This window comes from Sminthopsis crassicaudata, chromosome 5, assembly GCF_048593235.1.
Source record: "Sminthopsis crassicaudata isolate SCR6 chromosome 5, ASM4859323v1, whole genome shotgun sequence".
NCBI classification, from domain to species: Eukaryota; Metazoa; Chordata; class Mammalia; order Dasyuromorphia; family Dasyuridae; genus Sminthopsis; species Sminthopsis crassicaudata.
Window position 1 is genome coordinate 177737594 of NC_133621.1, and position 18542 is coordinate 177756135.

The 18542-nt window shown below is 33.9% G+C and overlaps 1 protein-coding gene across 1 annotated transcript in view; it reads left to right on the plus strand.

Annotated features, from left to right (window-relative positions):
* The window catches only part of GYS2 (glycogen synthase 2), a 57949-nt gene that overhangs the window by 1360 nt on the left and 38047 nt on the right, over positions 1-18542 (plus strand). Inside the window, exons 3-6 of the mRNA XM_074268862.1 lie at positions 2561-2742; positions 4189-4380; positions 8601-8783; positions 16498-16642. Coding sequence (XP_074124963.1) covers positions 2561-2742; positions 4189-4380; positions 8601-8783; positions 16498-16642 — 702 coding nt within the window. The remainder of the gene's footprint in view (positions 1-2560; positions 2743-4188; positions 4381-8600; positions 8784-16497; positions 16643-18542) is intronic.

Here is an 18542-nt window from a genome sequence, read left to right on the forward strand (position 1 = left end):
TTCACAATTTATAATGATTTTGTTCTACAGATATATCATAAACAATTATTAAATTGTTAGTTTCCTTAGGAAATTCTATAAAAAGGCAAGTAGAGGATATTGGCAACAATATTAACAACAAGATTTTAACTCGATCATATTTCAAGAATGTGAAGTTGAGTTGTGCATTCTCCAAGCCACAAAAGCTTGGAGACTATTCTAAATCTTTGATAGGTAAATGGCAATCAGAATCTGAATAATTTGAAGGTTTCTTCATGGGTGAGAATAACAAAGTACATGATTTCTATGGTCCCTTCAAGTCTAAGTACCACGATTTTGTGGTAAGATGGTAACCAATGACAATTTATACCTGATATAAATACCTGTTTAGGATTTTCATCTCAAACAGGCTTATAAATATTAATCCATTTAGGTTCTCATCAGCATAAATTTATAAATTAGTAAGTTCTACTTATGGAAAGTGCTGTGAAATCCCTTTAAGAGTATGAATTGTAATTCTCTAATTCATGGGAATATGGATCTATGGATGACATAGAGTTGGAGAAAACTACAAATCTTTGCATTATGTTTTGAAAGAAGTATGGTATAGGGGTAGCTAGGTGGCGCAGTGGATAGAGTACCAGCCCTGAATTCAGGAGGACCCGAGTTCAAATCTGGTCTCAGACACTTAACACTTCCTAGCTGTGTGACTGTGGACAAGTCACTTAACCCCAGCCTCAGAGGGGGGGAAAAAAAAGAAGTATGGTATCATGGATAGAAAGTCAGGAAGATATGATGATTGAAGTCCTGCCTTTGACACATAAGAATGTTACTTAAAATGTTGGTATCAGAGGCAACTCTTTAAGAATGATGCTAATGATCATGGTACAGGAGGATTTCACAAGTGTGGACAATAATTTAAAAAAAAAACAAACAACAACAACAAAAACAAAACAAAACAAACAAACATGTTAACTTAGGACTGTGTTAGCCTTATAGGATTTTAAAATGACTTCCTTGAAACCTGATGGTGTAAATAATGCAAATATTATTTTCTCAGTTTTAAAGAAGAGTAAATTGAGGCTCACAGAGATGGAATGACTTGATGCATGTCATACAAATAATGAAAGATAGGAATTGGTCTCTTCTGAGTCTAAATCTTGGCTTTTCTTCCACAACACCATGCAAATTCTAACTTAGAGGTGCTTAAACACTTTCTGCCCAAAGTTCATGTTTTCACAGTCAATGTCTAGAGTACATTAATCCCAGGCCCATGCCCTGTGTGTGTGTGCTGGGAGTGGAAGGGGAGGGAAATATTGTTGGCATTGGGCAAGAGCTCAGGGAGGTGGGGAACAAGGAAGTGGCTCTGCCAGCTGGAACCAAAAGAAAAAGCTGGAACCTTTGGCATCAGCAATGAGTCCATAAACTCCCTCACTATCCCCCTATGCCACCTCCACAATTATCCAGGCTGCCAACTGTATCCCTCCATAGAAATACATACAGATTTAGCGCTATCAATCAGTGAAGTCATTTCGGAAACACTTTTATGCGTGTATTATGTGCCTGGCACAGCGCTAAGTATGGGGATACAAAGAAAAGCAAAAGTACAACTCCTATCCTCAAGAAGCTCTCACGCTAATTGATGAGACAGAATAACAAATATGTGCAAACAAGATATACATTCTAGGCATGATGAAAGTTGTGGTCTTACAAAAATTAATTTTGAGTTTATAAAATAAAATGAAAAAAAAAAACAACCAACTGGGATGTAAGGAAAGAGTAAGATTGTGAATGATTTTTAAATGCTACACAGGGCATTTTAGTTCCCAAGGCAATAGGGACCCTCTGGAATTTAACAGAGCCAGATTGGATGATCTCCAACCCTAGGACAAATTTCTCAACCTAAACTTCCCTGGTCTTCCCAAGTTACTGTTCAGACAAATTCCTTCCTTTATTATGATTATGTGACCAACAACAAGCTTTTCAGGCTTTCAACCACACTACAGGTTATTTTGGGGAAATAAAGACATTTAGCTATTTTGAAATATTATTACCATTTACTAATTAGGAAGATCAGGATAATCCCATTAAAACATCACCTATATAGATGAATCAAATCATAGGGTTCTATATTTTGTTTTGTAAGTCAGCTGGAAAAAATGGCCTTATAATTCAGGGGAAATTAGTACCATTCTTATGGTGAATGTTTTCCTTAACTCCAGCCTTTTCTGTCAATCATAATGGGCATTATAGAGGTGAGAGTCATCACAAATGCCTCTGAGAGTATTTGTTGTAAAGGTTGCTTATCATACTTTCTTTTTTCAACTACAAAGAAACTCTTTCTTAATAATTTGTCAGGTTCATGGGGATAGGGTAAAGAAAAGGTAAAGTAGAAATCATTGAAAAGTATTTTTCTTATAGCAAATTAGACAAAGAATGGATCCTCTTGATAAGAGATCTAGTTTAAAGAGATTAGTCTCATTGAATCCTAAATGTTAACCAGCAAATAAGTTCATTTGGCTTAAAAATAATGAAATGTTAAACTTAAAATTAATGAAACCATTAAAAACATTTTAAACAGTTGGTGGCATCTATACTGTAATCCAGACTAAGGCAAAAACAACTGCAGATGAATGGGGAGAAAATTATTGTCTGATTGGTCCATACTTTGAGCACAACATGAAGACCCAAGTGGAAGAGTGTGAGCCTCCAAACCAAGCAATTAAAAAAGCAATGGATGCAATGAATTTGCATGGATGTCAGGTACTGTGCTTCCCTTAAACACTAAAAAAAACCCAAAAAAACCCAAAAAACAATGAAAATATCCACCTGATTTAGTGTTATTTTGAGGTCAGTTGGAGCACACAAAGTCCCAATAGAACAGCTCTTTCATATATTCAGTATTAGATCAGTAAAGATAATTTAGTAAAAACAAATTTTAAGGAAGTGAGTAAAGTTACTACTACAGAAGGAGCAATAAACAAACCCCTATCACTATGTAAGTTAGACTAACTTTCCTCTAAAAGTTATTGAGACTATTCTTCAGATTTAACTGGTTTAGGGAATTAGGTTCTCAGACTATTCATATTATATCTGATTACTTAAGTACAAAACAACCACAAGGAACTCCAAGTTTTTGGCTGGTGAAAGGCCATGAACAACTCAGGCCTGAGAGCTCAGCTTAGCAGAATCACCTTGGCACCTCTACGCTATCATTATTGCATATTTTTCTCCTGCTATGGCTAAGTAAATGCCCTTTTGTTATCTGTTAAATGATCTATGAGTGTCTTATTTTGTTACAATATGAAATGTGAAAGGTCTTGAGAAAGTCTGGTCAGAACACCTATCAAAATCTAGTTGGTCATATTAATGAGCTACTGTTTTTGACCTGTCCACAATGAAGTTGCAGTAGATAGAAGACTGAACTGAGATTCAATTTCTGTATTTTATCATTTCTAAAAATTCTAGTATACTTAAGTTGCAGAATAGTCCTTTGGGAAAGACAGTATTGCTCATTTAAAAAAATATGATGTATAATAATTAAAGTCTGAATGGTTAAAAGAACCATTCTATACTCTTGAGATTTTTCTTCATGCTCTTCATTGACTTATAAGCATATCATCATAAATAACAAGAACAAACATTTCCTTGGTACAAAGCATTCTAGGCAGCCTAGCTAAGGATCTAAGACAAATATTTCCTTTTATCATTTTTATACAAAGAAGCAAATGTGAAATGCCTTTAAAGACAATGTACTTTAGGACTTCAGAGAAAGAAGAGACCACTGTGGCCTGTAGGAGTATGGGACAGTTATGTGAAAGTTGGGGGAGGAATAAGAGAGAAAGGTTCTGACAGATTCCACAAAGGAGATGAGTGTTAAGAAGAATCTAGAAAAAACAATAAGATTTAGATAAGTCACAGGAGAAAAATTGTCATTCTAGATAGGTCTAACTACATATGAGCAATATGTGCTTTGGGATGATCGGGGGAATAGAACATTTATCCAATTTAATGCACAACTTGGATAATATAGATGAATGGATAATTAGCAGAGACTCATTAAGTTGTCTTTTTTCAAATAGACATTTCAATTAAGTGTAAAAAAATGATTGGTACAACTTTCTATTCAACATGGAAAGTAATTTTCTGCTCAGCTAAAGTTATATTCATTCACTAATCACAACTTTTTCTTACTTGCATAATGAACAGGTTCATTTTGGAAGATGGCTCATAGAAGGGAGCCCTTATGTGGTGTTGTTTGACATTGGATATTCTTCTTGGAATTTGGACAGATGGAAAGGAGACCTCTGGGAAGCATGCCATATAGGAATTCCTTACCATGACCGAGAAGCTAGCGATATGCTTATATTTGGATCATTAACTGCTTGGTTCTTAAAGGAGGTAGTACTACCATATAACAATATTCCAGATGTTTAATTTTTCATTTTAGACACAATAGATCAGTATGCAAGAATGGCTTCACAAGATGCACATGGTCTAAAAAGGAAACTGGCAGAAGTAGAAAGAGTATTAAATTAAAAGGTCGGGAGACATGGTTTACACTCTCAGTTCTAGTACTAATGATGATATTACTTTGGGCAAATAATTTTCTCTCTATAGCTCTCATTTATAAAATGAAGGGGTTAAATTAAGTGATGTCTAAGATACTCCCTACACTGAAATTCTATTTTTTAAATTAAGCTAATTAAATGATTATGCAGTTATTAGCTTACCTAAGACCTTTTCAAAGGAATATGAGAAAATTATCTTAGCTGATGTAAATGCTAATTTCTGGAATACAGACAAAAATGGAAATACCATGAAATTAAATCTTTGAATTTTTCTCCTGATTTTAGAAAATCATCAATATAAAAACCAAACTAGTATTTTAAATCCTTTCTAGAAGCCTAGCAACTTATTGGTATAGTTTAAAAAAATAATCTTTAGGTCACTGTTGTACTAATATAAAAATCAGCCCACTCAGTTGAGGAGAAACAGATGTGTAAATACAGTAATTATCCATGTAAATTATCAAAGAGGCAATTAGGATTAGTGAACTGAAAATTGACCCTGGAATCAGGAAGACTAGAAACCCACTTCTGCTACTACAAGGGTAAGTCTCTTGAACTTTTAGTGCCTCAGGCAACTCTCCACTACATTAAGGATGGCCCATCTGCAGCAGAGAAAAGAGCTATCACACCAAGGAGCATGGCACCAATGAAATAACAGGTCTGGAAAACAAATGCCAGCAACAAAAGATCAATAATATTGTTTTAAATTATCAAAATAAGTATATACATTTAATGTTTACAATGCTATTTAAAATTTTGAAAGTAGATTCAATAAGATTTTTTTTTAATTTCATGGTGTTTAGTTATGCTAATGATAATAAAACATGTTGAAATAATCTGAGTTAAGTACAAAGCTTTGATGTCTTTTCAGTAACTAGGCTAATTTTTCATCCAGAACTGTAGAAGCATATATGCAAATTTTCAGATTTAGTGCTACATAATATATATATGTATATTTGTATCTATCTATATATTTATATATAGATAGATAGATACCTATCTATCTATCTATACATATATATACACATATATATGTATATATATTCAGCAATAACTCAGCAACAATAAAAAAGTCACATTGGAGTGGAGAGATTTGAGGCAGGTATACTGGTCAGAAGGCCCTTGCAACAATACAGAGGTGAGGTGATGGTGACTTTCACCAGCTGTTGACTGTATAATGGAAAGAAGGGAAAGTATTCAAGGAATAATACTGAGGTAGAAGCAATAGAATTTTGCAACAGATTAGATAACTGAAATGAGTAAAAGTGAAGAGTCAAGAATGACTCCATGAAAATGAAAATAATGGTACTCACAACAATGATAAGAAAAATAGGAAGAAGGAAGGGCATGGCAGAAAAAGCAATTTGAGTTTACTTTTGGATATACTGAGTTAAGATGTCCACAGGACATCCAATTAGAATTGCAGTAGTATAAGTCAGGAGAGAGGTTATGGATGGATAAATAGGTCTGAATCATCTGCAGAAATAATTGATACCATAAGAACTGAGGAGATCACTAAGAAAAATAATAGAAAGCAGAAGAGAAGAGGGCTAAGGAGAGAGCTGTGGAGTAAAAAAAAAATTAATAGGCACAACCCGTTTGACTGAAAAGATGCAATTATACAGGTAATTAGGAGGAGAATTAGAAAAGAGCAGTGTAATAAAAACCAAGAAAGAATTAATAAAGAGGTCAAAAATAATGCAGGACTGAGAAATAGTTATTAGATTGGGCAATTAAGAGATTATTAATAATTCTGTAGAGAAGAGTTTCAGTTGAATTATGAGATTAAAAACCAGACTGGAGAGAGTTTAGAAGAGAGCAACTAGAAGCATTAATTGTATTGGGCATTCTCAAGTTTAGCCACGGAAGAGAGAAGGGATATAGGACAGTAACTATAAGGAATGGTCAGAACTAATGAGAGTATTTTTTTTTTTTTGCTTAGGCAGTTGGGGTTAAGTGAAAGTATTAAGTGTCAGTCTGAATTTGAACTAAGGTCCTCCTGACTTCAGTGATGCTCTTTCCACTATACCATTTAATTACCCCAAGGGTATTTTTAAAGATGGGAAAGGGATGAGTATATTTGTAAACAGAAGGAAAGCAGTCATTGGGCAGGGAAATAGTGACAATTAGTGATACAATGGAGATGATGGGAGAGAATATTCTCAATAGTGCATATAATGCATAAACTGGAGTTTGCTTTGGTAAGTAGAGGTGGCATCTCTTCATCTGAGAACAAAGTTGAAGGAAAAAACTAAAAGGAGAAATCATCTGACAAAGAAGATGGAGCTCATACTCTCAATTTTTTTTTGAATTTTTGAAATATGAGGCAAAGTCTTCAGCTGAGACAGGGATGATAAGGGGTACTGCAAGAGCCTTGATATGGGTGAAAAAAATTGGAATAGTCACTATGATAATTGAGATAAAAGAATGTGTGTTCAGTTAGGAAAATGGAAAAAGATTGCTTTGTTGCAGTAAAGGTCCAGGAAAAAATAGGAAAAGTAATTGTATTGTTCCCAGGTAGTGTGGTTTTATATTTTTCTCCAGCTCTGTTCAGCAATAAGAATGAAAGCAATAGATGGTAAGAACAATCTAAAGATGGGACTTGGCATAGTTTGAGCAATGATAAAAGCACAAGGGACTTCAATGGAGAGGAGAGAATTAAATGGGTTCAAATTCAAACTGAAATGGGGTCCATTAAACTGTATATAATGAGACCTTTGGGTATAAGTTGATTTAGAAAATCACCTTACTTTTACCTGTGTTTGATTGTATTTTTACTTGTTTTTAAAAATATTTCTCAATTATATTTTAATCTTGTTCAGGCTATACTTGGGAATGTTTGAGGATGCATATATCCCATCGGTAGCATATTTGACATTAATGGGTTGAGATAGTGAAGGCAGAAAACTGAACTTTGATCATGAGATAGCCTAGAAAAGAATTGAGGCATTGGAGGTTATTATGAAGATAAAGTTATGCATTGCAAGATAGAGAGAAAAAATAAAGTGATAAAAGATGATAATTATTAAAGAAATTTTATAATTCATGGGCATAGAAGTGGAAAATTTGTGGATGTTAAGTATATAACCATGTCTGTGCATGAATGAGGTGGAATGTAAGAATAAACAATATTGATGATGTCAAAATGAATAGATTGAGGAATTCGCACTTTCAGGTATTTGAAGGAGTATCAGTATGTATTCTGAAAACCCATGGTATGAGGACAGGATTTGGAGTAAAGAGAAAGATACCTTTGTCCTAAAGGTATCATGGGATTCACTAGATAATAGCGACCAGAATGTTGATTGGACCATAAATTTAGATTGAATGAATCTCTACGTGGGAGAGATTTCTGAGATATGCCTGTCAGTGCAAGTGTACTTACTGTAAGTAAGGTGAGAGCCAGGTAAATGAATTTTATCAATGGCTATTTTCCTCGGTAACTTTAACCAGTCAATCAACTAATCACTCAGTAAGCATGAATTAAGTACCTACTATAAGCAAAATACTAAACTAGGTGCTAATGATTTTAAAAGTCTTTAAGTAGAGCTCATCCTCCTTTGAAAATCATCAGTTAATTTAACAAATATGGAGAGAGCCTAACATCAAAGACAACACAGAAAAGTAACTCTGATTTTAATAATGTAGCTTTAGATAATCTTATCACTGGCTAGTTAAGGTCACTTTATAGTTTGAAGATATAAAAGGGGCCTTTCCGCCTTTATTTAGCTTTTTTGAAATTTTACATACATATATACATATATATTTACTACTACACAATCATGTCAGAAGGGAAGTGAAAAAGAATACTTTATTCACAGCTGGTTCAAGTTTTGATTTAACTACTTATTATTTCTGTGACCTTAAACTTAATCTCTTTAATTCCTTTTTCTCATCTATAAAGACTTCTTATAGCCCTACATCTGATTCTATGATCATACATATCATGTATATCTACAAAACAGGTTTTATATGAATAAAGTTATATAAATGTGTAGAGGTGAAAATGTTTGGAAATTTTAAGTATTAATTTTTTTGTTTCTGTGTCAGGTGACTGACCATGTGGATGGTAAACATGTCATTGTTCAATTTCATGAATGGCAGGCAGGAACTGGACTAATTCTTTCTAGAGCCAGAAGACTTCCTATTGCCACAATATTTACAACTCATGCAACACTGCTTGGAAGGTACCTCTGTGCAGCTAATGCTGATTTCTACAATCACCTTGATAAGGTAAAATAATTCTCTCATTCCTTTCTTCCTCTTCTTGTCCCTTTGTTATTTTTAATGATGAATGATTAGGATGATTGATTCTGATTTTGCTGAGATCAGATTGCAGAACTCACCTTCTAAACAATCAGTGTTCATAACCATGTTCCTCCTAGAAAATCAGACATCTAGTAAATGGCATGTGAAACATGGCACAATTCTAATCTTTCAAAGAATACATCATTTGGGGCTATACAATTTAAATCATTTGAAGTATTTAGAAGATTTGTGGAGGAATTCTGGGTCCACAGTTACGGGATGTCCTCAGCTTCTCCCATGTTTAAAAATGTGTTGAGTGTGATAATGTATGTCATTATCCCATGAGTGGAAAGAATGTTACAGAATGCTCTCAGTTTCTTACTTTTATTGGTAATGCAGCTATGGGGGTAGCTAAGTGCACAGTGAATAAAGTGCTGAGTATGGAGTCAGAAAAACTCTTCTTCCCAAGGTCAAATGTGGCCTCAGACATTTAGTATGTGTAAACTTAGGCAAGTCACTTAACTTTGCCTCAGTTTCCTCATCTGTAAAACGTGCTGGAGAAAGAAAGGGCAAACCACTCTAGTATCCCCCAGTGATTTGGAGATATAGCATACATAAGATCTGGTGGAAGTTGGAAGGCTTGTCTCTTTCTCTTGTCCTAGTGATACTACCTTTATCCACGCTCTGGGCATCAGGGAGATTCTAGGTTTGAGCCTAAGTTTGAGCCTTCTCTCCTCCCAATCCTAAATAAATAAGTGGCTGGGATTTCATATGATGTATCAGTATTTGTTATGTCCTTGTAATCCTTCTGGAGATAAATATGACATGTAGGCAATGGAAGGAAGGGTATAATGAAATCTGGAATGTAATTCAAAAAGAACATATCCATATATCCCTTGGTAGTCACACATTTATTTGTACTCACCTTAAAATATGAACACAAAATCGTTCCATTTGGCATCCTTCCATTTTACTTGACCAATTGGATGGTTTGCCTTTCTGCATATTTATTTAGTTCTTCAGAATAATAATCTATGTGGTTCTAATCTCAAATCTTCTAATAGCTAAACCAGGTAAATTATCTCATCTCCCTGATGCATAGATTTTTCTCATGTATCAAATAAGGAAGTTGTAATAGAGGAACTCCTAACTCTAGTAGTTTATGATAATTCTAAGAACAGTTCTATGCAAAAGAACACAGGTGTGTTTGGGGGTTGGGTGGATGGGAGTATGTTCAGATAAGAATGGAAAGTATCATTTTCATTTCAAAGGTATTCTTCATTTAGAAAAAGCTCATAACAAAAAAACTTAGCATTCATAAAGCAATCAGTGACAGCTTCCCTGGATAAAAAAGGTCATCAGACCCAAAGGTCAGATGATAAATGTAGGAATTCATTTAAAATATACTCATTTAGGAATTGATAGGCAGCCAGGTCTTCAGAGAATTTTCTAACTGCTTTCTAGAAGGTGATTACTAAGGTCAAACCAGTGATCTGTGACAAACCTGACGTTTGTGTGAGACAAGGTATCTGAAGGGCACAAGACACTTTTTCTTTAAAATCAGCCACAGTATGATAAATAATAACAATAGACTGTAAATCAAATTACTTCTCCTTCAGAAATGTTTTTCTCCATGTGGATGCAATAAAGGACATTCACATTATAATTTTTATTCTTTTGGGAAAAAGAAATAAGCTTATCCTTATTTATTTTATATTGCTTATTTTATATTACTATTATTTATTTATTTACTTTTGTTCTGCTGGATTATGGTTTTTTGTTATAGCTTTTTATTTACAAGATATATGCATAGGTGATTTTTCAGTATTGACAGTTGCAAAACCTTTTATTCCAATTTCTCCCCTCCTTCCCCCCATCCCCTCTCCAGATGGCAGGTTGACCAATACATGTTAAATATGTTAAAGTATAAGTTAAATACAATATATATATATATATGTATATATGTATATATTATATATAATAATATATACATAATAATATATGCATATATATTTATATATGTATATATACATTTATATATGTATATATATATATATATACATGTCCAAACAGTTATTTTGGTGTACTAAAAGAATCAGACTTTGAAACAGTGTACAATTAGTCTGTGAAGGAAATTAAAAATTCAGGCAGACAAAAATAGAGGGATTGGGAATTCTATGAGGTGATTCATAGTCATCTCCCAGAGTTCTTTTCCTGGGTGTAGTTGGTTCAGTTCATTAATGCTCTATTGGAACTGATTTGGTTCCTCTCATTATTGAAGAGGGTCACATCTATCAGAATTGATCATCATATACTATTATTTATAAGAAAATTAAAAATAGTATGATACAAAAGACAAAATTCCTATAATGGGTTTAAATTCTATTTTAGGTGACATATAGAAGAATATCAAGTGATATACATATATGCTTTTAAAATACAGTAGTGCCAAGTGGTTTATTGTTTAGTTTCTCTTTGAAGGTACCTGAACCAGCTCCATAGCCCCACTTAAATTGAGTAGGAAGGCAAACTAAGATATGATAATAGATAAGCACAAGAAAAATATTCAACTTTTATATAGATTGAAGGAATGACTTATGTTATTTAAAATATAATCAAAACTGATTAAAATTGTTTTATTTGCCTCTTCCCGGGGACATTGACATCACTTCATAAAAATATGTCATCTAAAGGAATATTGTCAGTTTGTGAAATTTTTTTTCATTAAAATTTTTTTAATTTAAAATTCTCAATTCCAAATTCCATTTTTTCCTCTCTTTTTCCCATTCCTGAGATGCCAAGAAAGATAAAGGTTATTCATGTGCAATCATGTGAAACATTTCCATGTTAATCATTTTGAACAAGAAGACTCAAATAAAAAAAAAGTGAAAAATAGCATGCTTCAATCTATATTCAAACATTATCAATATACTTCATCATTACTCCTTTGGGATTGTCTTGGATCTTTGTTTTGCTGAGAATAACTAAGTCATTCACAGTTCTTTAAAATCATTCACTTATTGCTATTACTTTGTACAATGTTCTCCTGGTTCTGTTTATTAAGCCATGTGTTAGGTCAAGTAAGTCCAGATTTTTCTGAGATCATTCTGTTTGTCATTTCTTATAACAATAATATTCTATTACAATCACATACCACAGTTTGCTAATTCATTCCCCAGTTGATGGGCATCCCTTCTATTTCTTAGCTAATACAAAAAGATCTGTTATAGATTTTTTTTTGTACAAATAGTTCCTTTCCTCCTTTTTTGTATCTATTTAGAACATAGACCTATCAGTGGTATTTTCAAAAGGTATACACATTTTATAGCCTTTTGGTCATACCACTAAATTGCACTCCAGAATAGTTGGATCGATTCACAATTCTACCAGCACTGCATCAATGTCCCAGTTTTCCAACATCCCCTTCTATCTCCAACATTTTCCTTATTTGTCATATTAGTCACTCTGCTATATATGAGGTGGAACCTCAGAGTTGTTTTAATTTGCATTTCTCTGATCAATAGTGATTTAAAGTATATTTACATATGATTATAGATAGCTTTGATTTCTTCATCTGAAAACTGTCTGTATATATCCTTTGAGTATTTGTCAACTGGGGAATAACTTATATTTTAATAAATTTGACTCAATTCTCTATATATTTGAGAAATGAGGCTTTTATCAGAGATACTTCATACTTGTTAATTTGTTAAGGCGAAGAGGAAAGTCATTTTTTTCACCTTTACCTCCTATCAGTTTATTCAGCTGTCCATCATACAACCTCCCAACCATAATGACATAGGAATATCTCTATAGCAAAAAAGCACCTCGTACTTTTTTTTGCTTTTATGGTCCATTGTCTTGAATGTACATAGAGCTAAATGATTTCCCAGATAAAAAGGTGTGGGGGTAGTGCTGTTTCAGAGGGAGGAGAGGTAGAAGTATCTTTAAACATTAGTGCTCTTGATTCTGTTTTCCCATTTCCAATCAAACTTCAGGATACTTATCCCTAAATAAAGGGTTACACCTCAGGTAATCAGATAGTATACTAGCTAGAGCACTAAGCCTGGAGTTAGGAAGATCTGAGTTCAAATTTAGTCTCAGATACTAGATAGCTATGTGAACCAGGACACTTAGCCCCTGCTTGTCTCACTTCCTCGTACACCAGAGAAAGAAATGGCAAAACACTCCAGTGTCTTTGCCAAGAAAAATGCTATTATCACCTCAAATTTTCTGATAATTATACTTACCTGATCAAGTACTCACTCAAACCCAGTTCCATTAGTCCTTCTCAATACAGAACTTAGAGTAGTAGAGCTTGAAGTAATTTGAGATATCATATATTCCAAACCACTTGTTTCAAAGATGAAGAAAAAACTGAGGCCCTTAAACAAGTGGATTACCCTAGGTCACAGACTGTTCATTAATAGGGCAAGAAACTAGAATTCATCTCTTCTGATTCACAATCCAGTGACTTCTAGACCTCTTTTTGTTACTCTACTTCACTTCTCAATCATTGAATTTGTTGTTCATTTTCTCCTCTGATTCTTGTGACCACTTTTTTGGGACTTTTATTGGGAAAGATACTAGAATAGTTTGCCATTTCCTTCTCCATTTTACAGATGGAGGAACTTAGACAAAAAGAGTTAAAATGCCTTGCCTACAGTAAGTGCTTAAGGTCAAATTTGAACTCAGAAAGAGAAGAAAGATCTTGACTCTGGGCCCACTATGCACCTAGCTTACCAACATATGTCTGACTAAATCAGTAATCTAGTTCATAATAAGGAAGAAGTGTAAAACTTACATGGCCCATCTTAATGCAACCTTATTGGTAGTGTTGGGAGTAGAGACAGATTTAATATAAGTCCAAGATTTTTTTATAGTAGAAAACTGCATTTGAAACATTCTAATAAACCACTCAAATACTGAAGAGCTATGATTCAGGACATATCAGGCCAAGAACACTAACTTATTATAAGCAGCAGCTTATACCAATGAATAAGATGGTAGATTGATTCTCCACCTACATGTAGCAGTGAACCAAGTACATTACAAACTGTACTCACTGACTCACTGAGTCTCTAAGTGGCAGAGGTATCTTTAGATACCTCTTTAATTAATTACATAGAGCAGGGGACATTATTTTCACTTTAAAGGTAGATTTTTAGTATCTACCATGCCATGTGATCTTCAGCAAGAAACTTGACCTTCCTCATCTTTTATTTCCTAATCCATAAAACAAGGGGAATCCTTGCAGTTACAATAGGCTGTGAGCTTCTAGCATTACCAGGCAAAGCTTAAAAACAACAAAATTATAGAAGGAACCTCATTAAAGTGATAAAAAGGCAGTGAAAGAGTTTAATAGTATCCACCATGACATATGAACTTTTTATATTGTTAACACTCAAATAAAAGTGAGACAATTAATTTTTATAGTTTCTTAAGGTTACCAAGAAAGTTAGACAATAGCAGTAGGATCTAACAATTTATTTCTATGTGAATAGCTAATAGTAAAATGCTCTACAATTAATTTAATGAAGCATAAGGTGATCATGCAGGTCACAAACTTAGGATAATCATTTTACTTCTATGAAATATGATTAATTATTATTCCTTATGCTGAGTTGAATTTTAGTATCTAATGTTTATGGGCAATATCCTCAGACATTATGAGACTTTAAGATCTCAAGGGAAAGAAATAGTATAATTTCTTTTTTTAAGCATGGGAGATGAATGTACTAAGTAATTACAGAGTATTAATATTATTTAATTTTTTGTTAAATAATTTAAATAGGAAGTAAAGAAATAATTTTTGTAGTTCCTGAAAGGTCTTTTAATTACAAACTCCCTTGCAAGCCTGGTAAAGCTTAAGAATCTCTTCTCAGAATTATGTTTTGAAATCATAAAATAAAATATATAGAATTCCAAAGGAAACCAGTAATATTGAAATACAGTTATCAAAGTATATTTTTAAAAATAGGCTTAGAGGCCTCAAGTTTGAAATCCCTGATTTTGCTGAACCTTCGAGAACAACATCTTTGATCTCATTCTAAAAAGTAAGGTTCTTTCTTTCTTTCTTTTTTTTTTTTTTTCTATTTGATTACATTTGTTTCAATGACTTTCTGTAGGTCTGTGGACCTAAGATTCATAGAGTAAAAATTATTACTAGGGAGGAGGAAATGTGGAAGAGCGTGTGTGTGTGTGTGTGTGTGTGTGTGCGCGCGCGCGCGCGCGCGCACGTGCATTGTTGGGGGTGTTGTGTGGGGATGCCTGGGGGAGATGTAGGGTGACTTTAAGAAGAAAGAGGGAGCTGGTAGGTATCAGAATGAAGAGGAAAAATGGCATTTCTCTGGATGCCCATATGTTAGTTTCATATTATGAGATAAATACATTAAAAATGTTAATAATATCAGAAATCTACTTGAAAGATCTCTTGAGATCATCAATTATCCATATTTCATGCCTTAAGAAACACTATTCACTTACAAGTTTGAGGGTTATAGACCTTGATAAAAATTTAATGTGAGACAGATAACTTCCACATTCTACAAAAAGGAGGGCTAATATATTCCAGTGATTAAGTGAACAGTGAGACACAAGAAGACAGTTCTTGCTTAGGAGCAGGAAGGATAGATTTTAAATACTTCAGTGAGTGAGAATAAATTTAAAAAATATGATTCAAATCAGATTGATACCAGTTTATTTAGGAGACTTAAGTTAAAAGAATGGAAGTGATAAAGAAAACCAGTTAGGGAGAAAGGATACAGGCTAGTAAGTTAGTGTCAGATTAGAAGATAATATAACAAAGTGTACCAGGGAACTGAGTTATCAAGCACAATTGGTCTCTAAATCTTTTTTTCTTTTTTATTATAGCTGCTTATTTATGAAGGAATGAGCTTATTTACACATGCTCATAGTTTATTTACACATGCTGTCATAGTCTGAGAGGACCTCTCCTAATTAAAGCATACTTTCCAGGTCATGTACTCATATAACAAATCTCAGGGTCACACCTGAGATGGAAATTGAGTCTTCACCTCAGGGTGACAATATCTAGGAGGTTGCCCTTTATCCAGCTGATTCTCCTTTGGTCCACCACCATTCCTATGCCTTGTGGTTCTCAGACAATCTGTATTGCTTGGTACAACTATTCCTGATCTGTCACCTGACTCTAGACCATCATTCTACACTTAAGGTCCCATTACCAAGAAGCTTATCTATTGGCACCCAGCTTTCTCTATTAGTGGGCCCCTATTCTAATGCCCAGGAAAAGATGGATGGGAGGAAAGGCTAATAAACAGCTTGTCTTGGTAAGATAAGTTTGTCTATTGGCTAATACATTAGCTTCACAGAAACTGGAGCATTTCACATGTATTTCTGTCAGCACTAATAGTTTGGTTTTCGGTGCTGGAATAGAAACTATAACAACATACAATTTAGATTTGTTTCCTGAAGCTCTCAGCATATGAGTGGACTTGTCTGATGCTTGGTTTATAAATCCCACTCCTCTCCCACCCTCACCCAGTTAAATTTTCCCCTAGAATTAAAAATTCCTACTCATGGTTTTGATAAGACTTGAAACATCACAGACACTTTTCCCTTATCAGAGTGCCTCAAATAACAAATGCAATGAGAAAGATTTGTTCTACTTCTATGGAGGAGGTTCAACAGAGGCAAATGTGTGTATTTTGTTTAACAGTTTGATATAGATAAGGAAGCTGGAGAGAGACAGATTTACCATCGGTACTGCATGGAGAGAGCTTCTGTTCATTGTGCTCACGTGTTCACCACGGTTTCTGAAATCACTGCCATAGAAGCTGAACACATGCTGAAAAGAAAGCCTGGTAATTGTCATCTACATGGTCTGTTACTACATGGTCTGTCACAGGGCTCCGAAATTGATGGATAAAGTGGTGGAAACATGGAGGGACCGGGAAGAATGATATGGTACTTCTTACTTTCAGCAGCCAGGTGGTACAGTGGGTGGAGTTCTGGGCTTGATATCACTGAGATCAAAATACAAATTCAAACTCAGATACTTATTATCTGGGTGACCTTGGCCAGGTCACTTAATCTCTTCCTGTCTCTGTTTCCTCATCTGTAAAATGAGAATATTATTTGTAAGGCATTTTTCAAAACTTAAGTTGCAATGTGAATTCAAGTTATAATCATAACTAATATTATTTTCATTCACATCCATATATTCAATTATAGATGATCATTTGAACAAAATGCCATTTTATACCCTTGTTGTGGTGGTTGTTTAGTCATTTCAGTCACATCTGGTTCTTTATTTACCCCCCCCCCCCCAACACACACACCTTTTAGGAAGTTTCTGGGCAAAGATGCTGGAATGCTTTGCCATTTTTTTTTTTTCTAGCCTATTTTACTGATAAGGAAAATGAAGCAAACCTAGTTAAGCCCAGGGTCATACAACTAGTGTCTGAGGATGGACTTGAACTCAGATCTTCCTGATTCTAGACCTCATATTCTATCCATTGCACCACCTAGTTGTCCCATTTTATACCACATAAAATAGTATAAAATACCATTCTCTATGCATATATAGAATAATATATACTTAGACATTTTATACATTTCTGAGATCATTTACATGGGTGCTCTCTTCCTATGCAGATCACAACATCTCTACATCTTCTCATTTTGGATAATTTTGATTCATGTTTTTCAATAAATCCTTCTGAAAGGGCCCACTATTCTCTGCAGCCCTTCCTCTTTTTTTAAAAAAAAAATATATCTTAAGGATATTAATGCAATAATTTAACTTTCTCATTACATCTTATTTTCATTTTGTGATTGCCTTATTTCTTTTTGAAAGCAGATCTTTGATGATGTCCCTTAGTTATGCATATCATGTACATAATTCTTGTTTTCTGCAGCATTTAATGGAAATTATTAGATTTTATCCATCCTTTAGATTATAATCTCTTTGAGGACAGGGACTGTCTTTCTTTTTATTAATTATATCCCCAGCATTTAACATTGTGTCTGGCAAATAGTAGATGCTTAATAAATAATTGTTGGATTGGATTAGAAATCACAATTAAACTATTTGTAGTATAAAAAGTGAATTGTCACAATGAGTTTAAGCCAGAAAATTCTATTTAAGGAAACTTAAACCTGGACCTTCACCTGAAAATGGAAATCAAGATTACTTTTTAAAAATAGGTCAATCACTATGAGAACTCTTTTCTTGGCTTCTCCTTACCTTTTCAGTCTCCTTAAACGTTATCCCCCTGTACATGTTTTATAATCCAGCAACAATAATCTCCTTGCTTTTCCTCAAACATGTCCTGCTCCTTCCAACTCCATGCATTTTTACTGGCTATCCCTCCATGCATGGAATGTTCTTCCTCTTTCTCTGAGACTCCTGGCTTCTCTTGTATCCTTCAAGTCTCAGCTAAAAATCCCAATTTCTTCAAGAAACTTTTCTTGATCCCTTTTAATGCTAATACAAAACTTCCTTTGAGCTTATCTCCAATTTATTTGTACATAATCAATTGGATGTCTCCTCATCCATTAGGTGGTGAGTCTTTGAAAACAGGGACTTGGTTTTTGTTGTTTTTTTTTTGTTTTTTTTTTTTACTTTTTTTTTTTGTATCCCTAGTGCTTAGGACCATATAATACCTGACATAGAGTAGGCATTTAATAAATGCTTATTGACTTGACTCCTACATTCTTCAATTCACTGTATTGTTCTTGCATCTTTAATGACATACTATG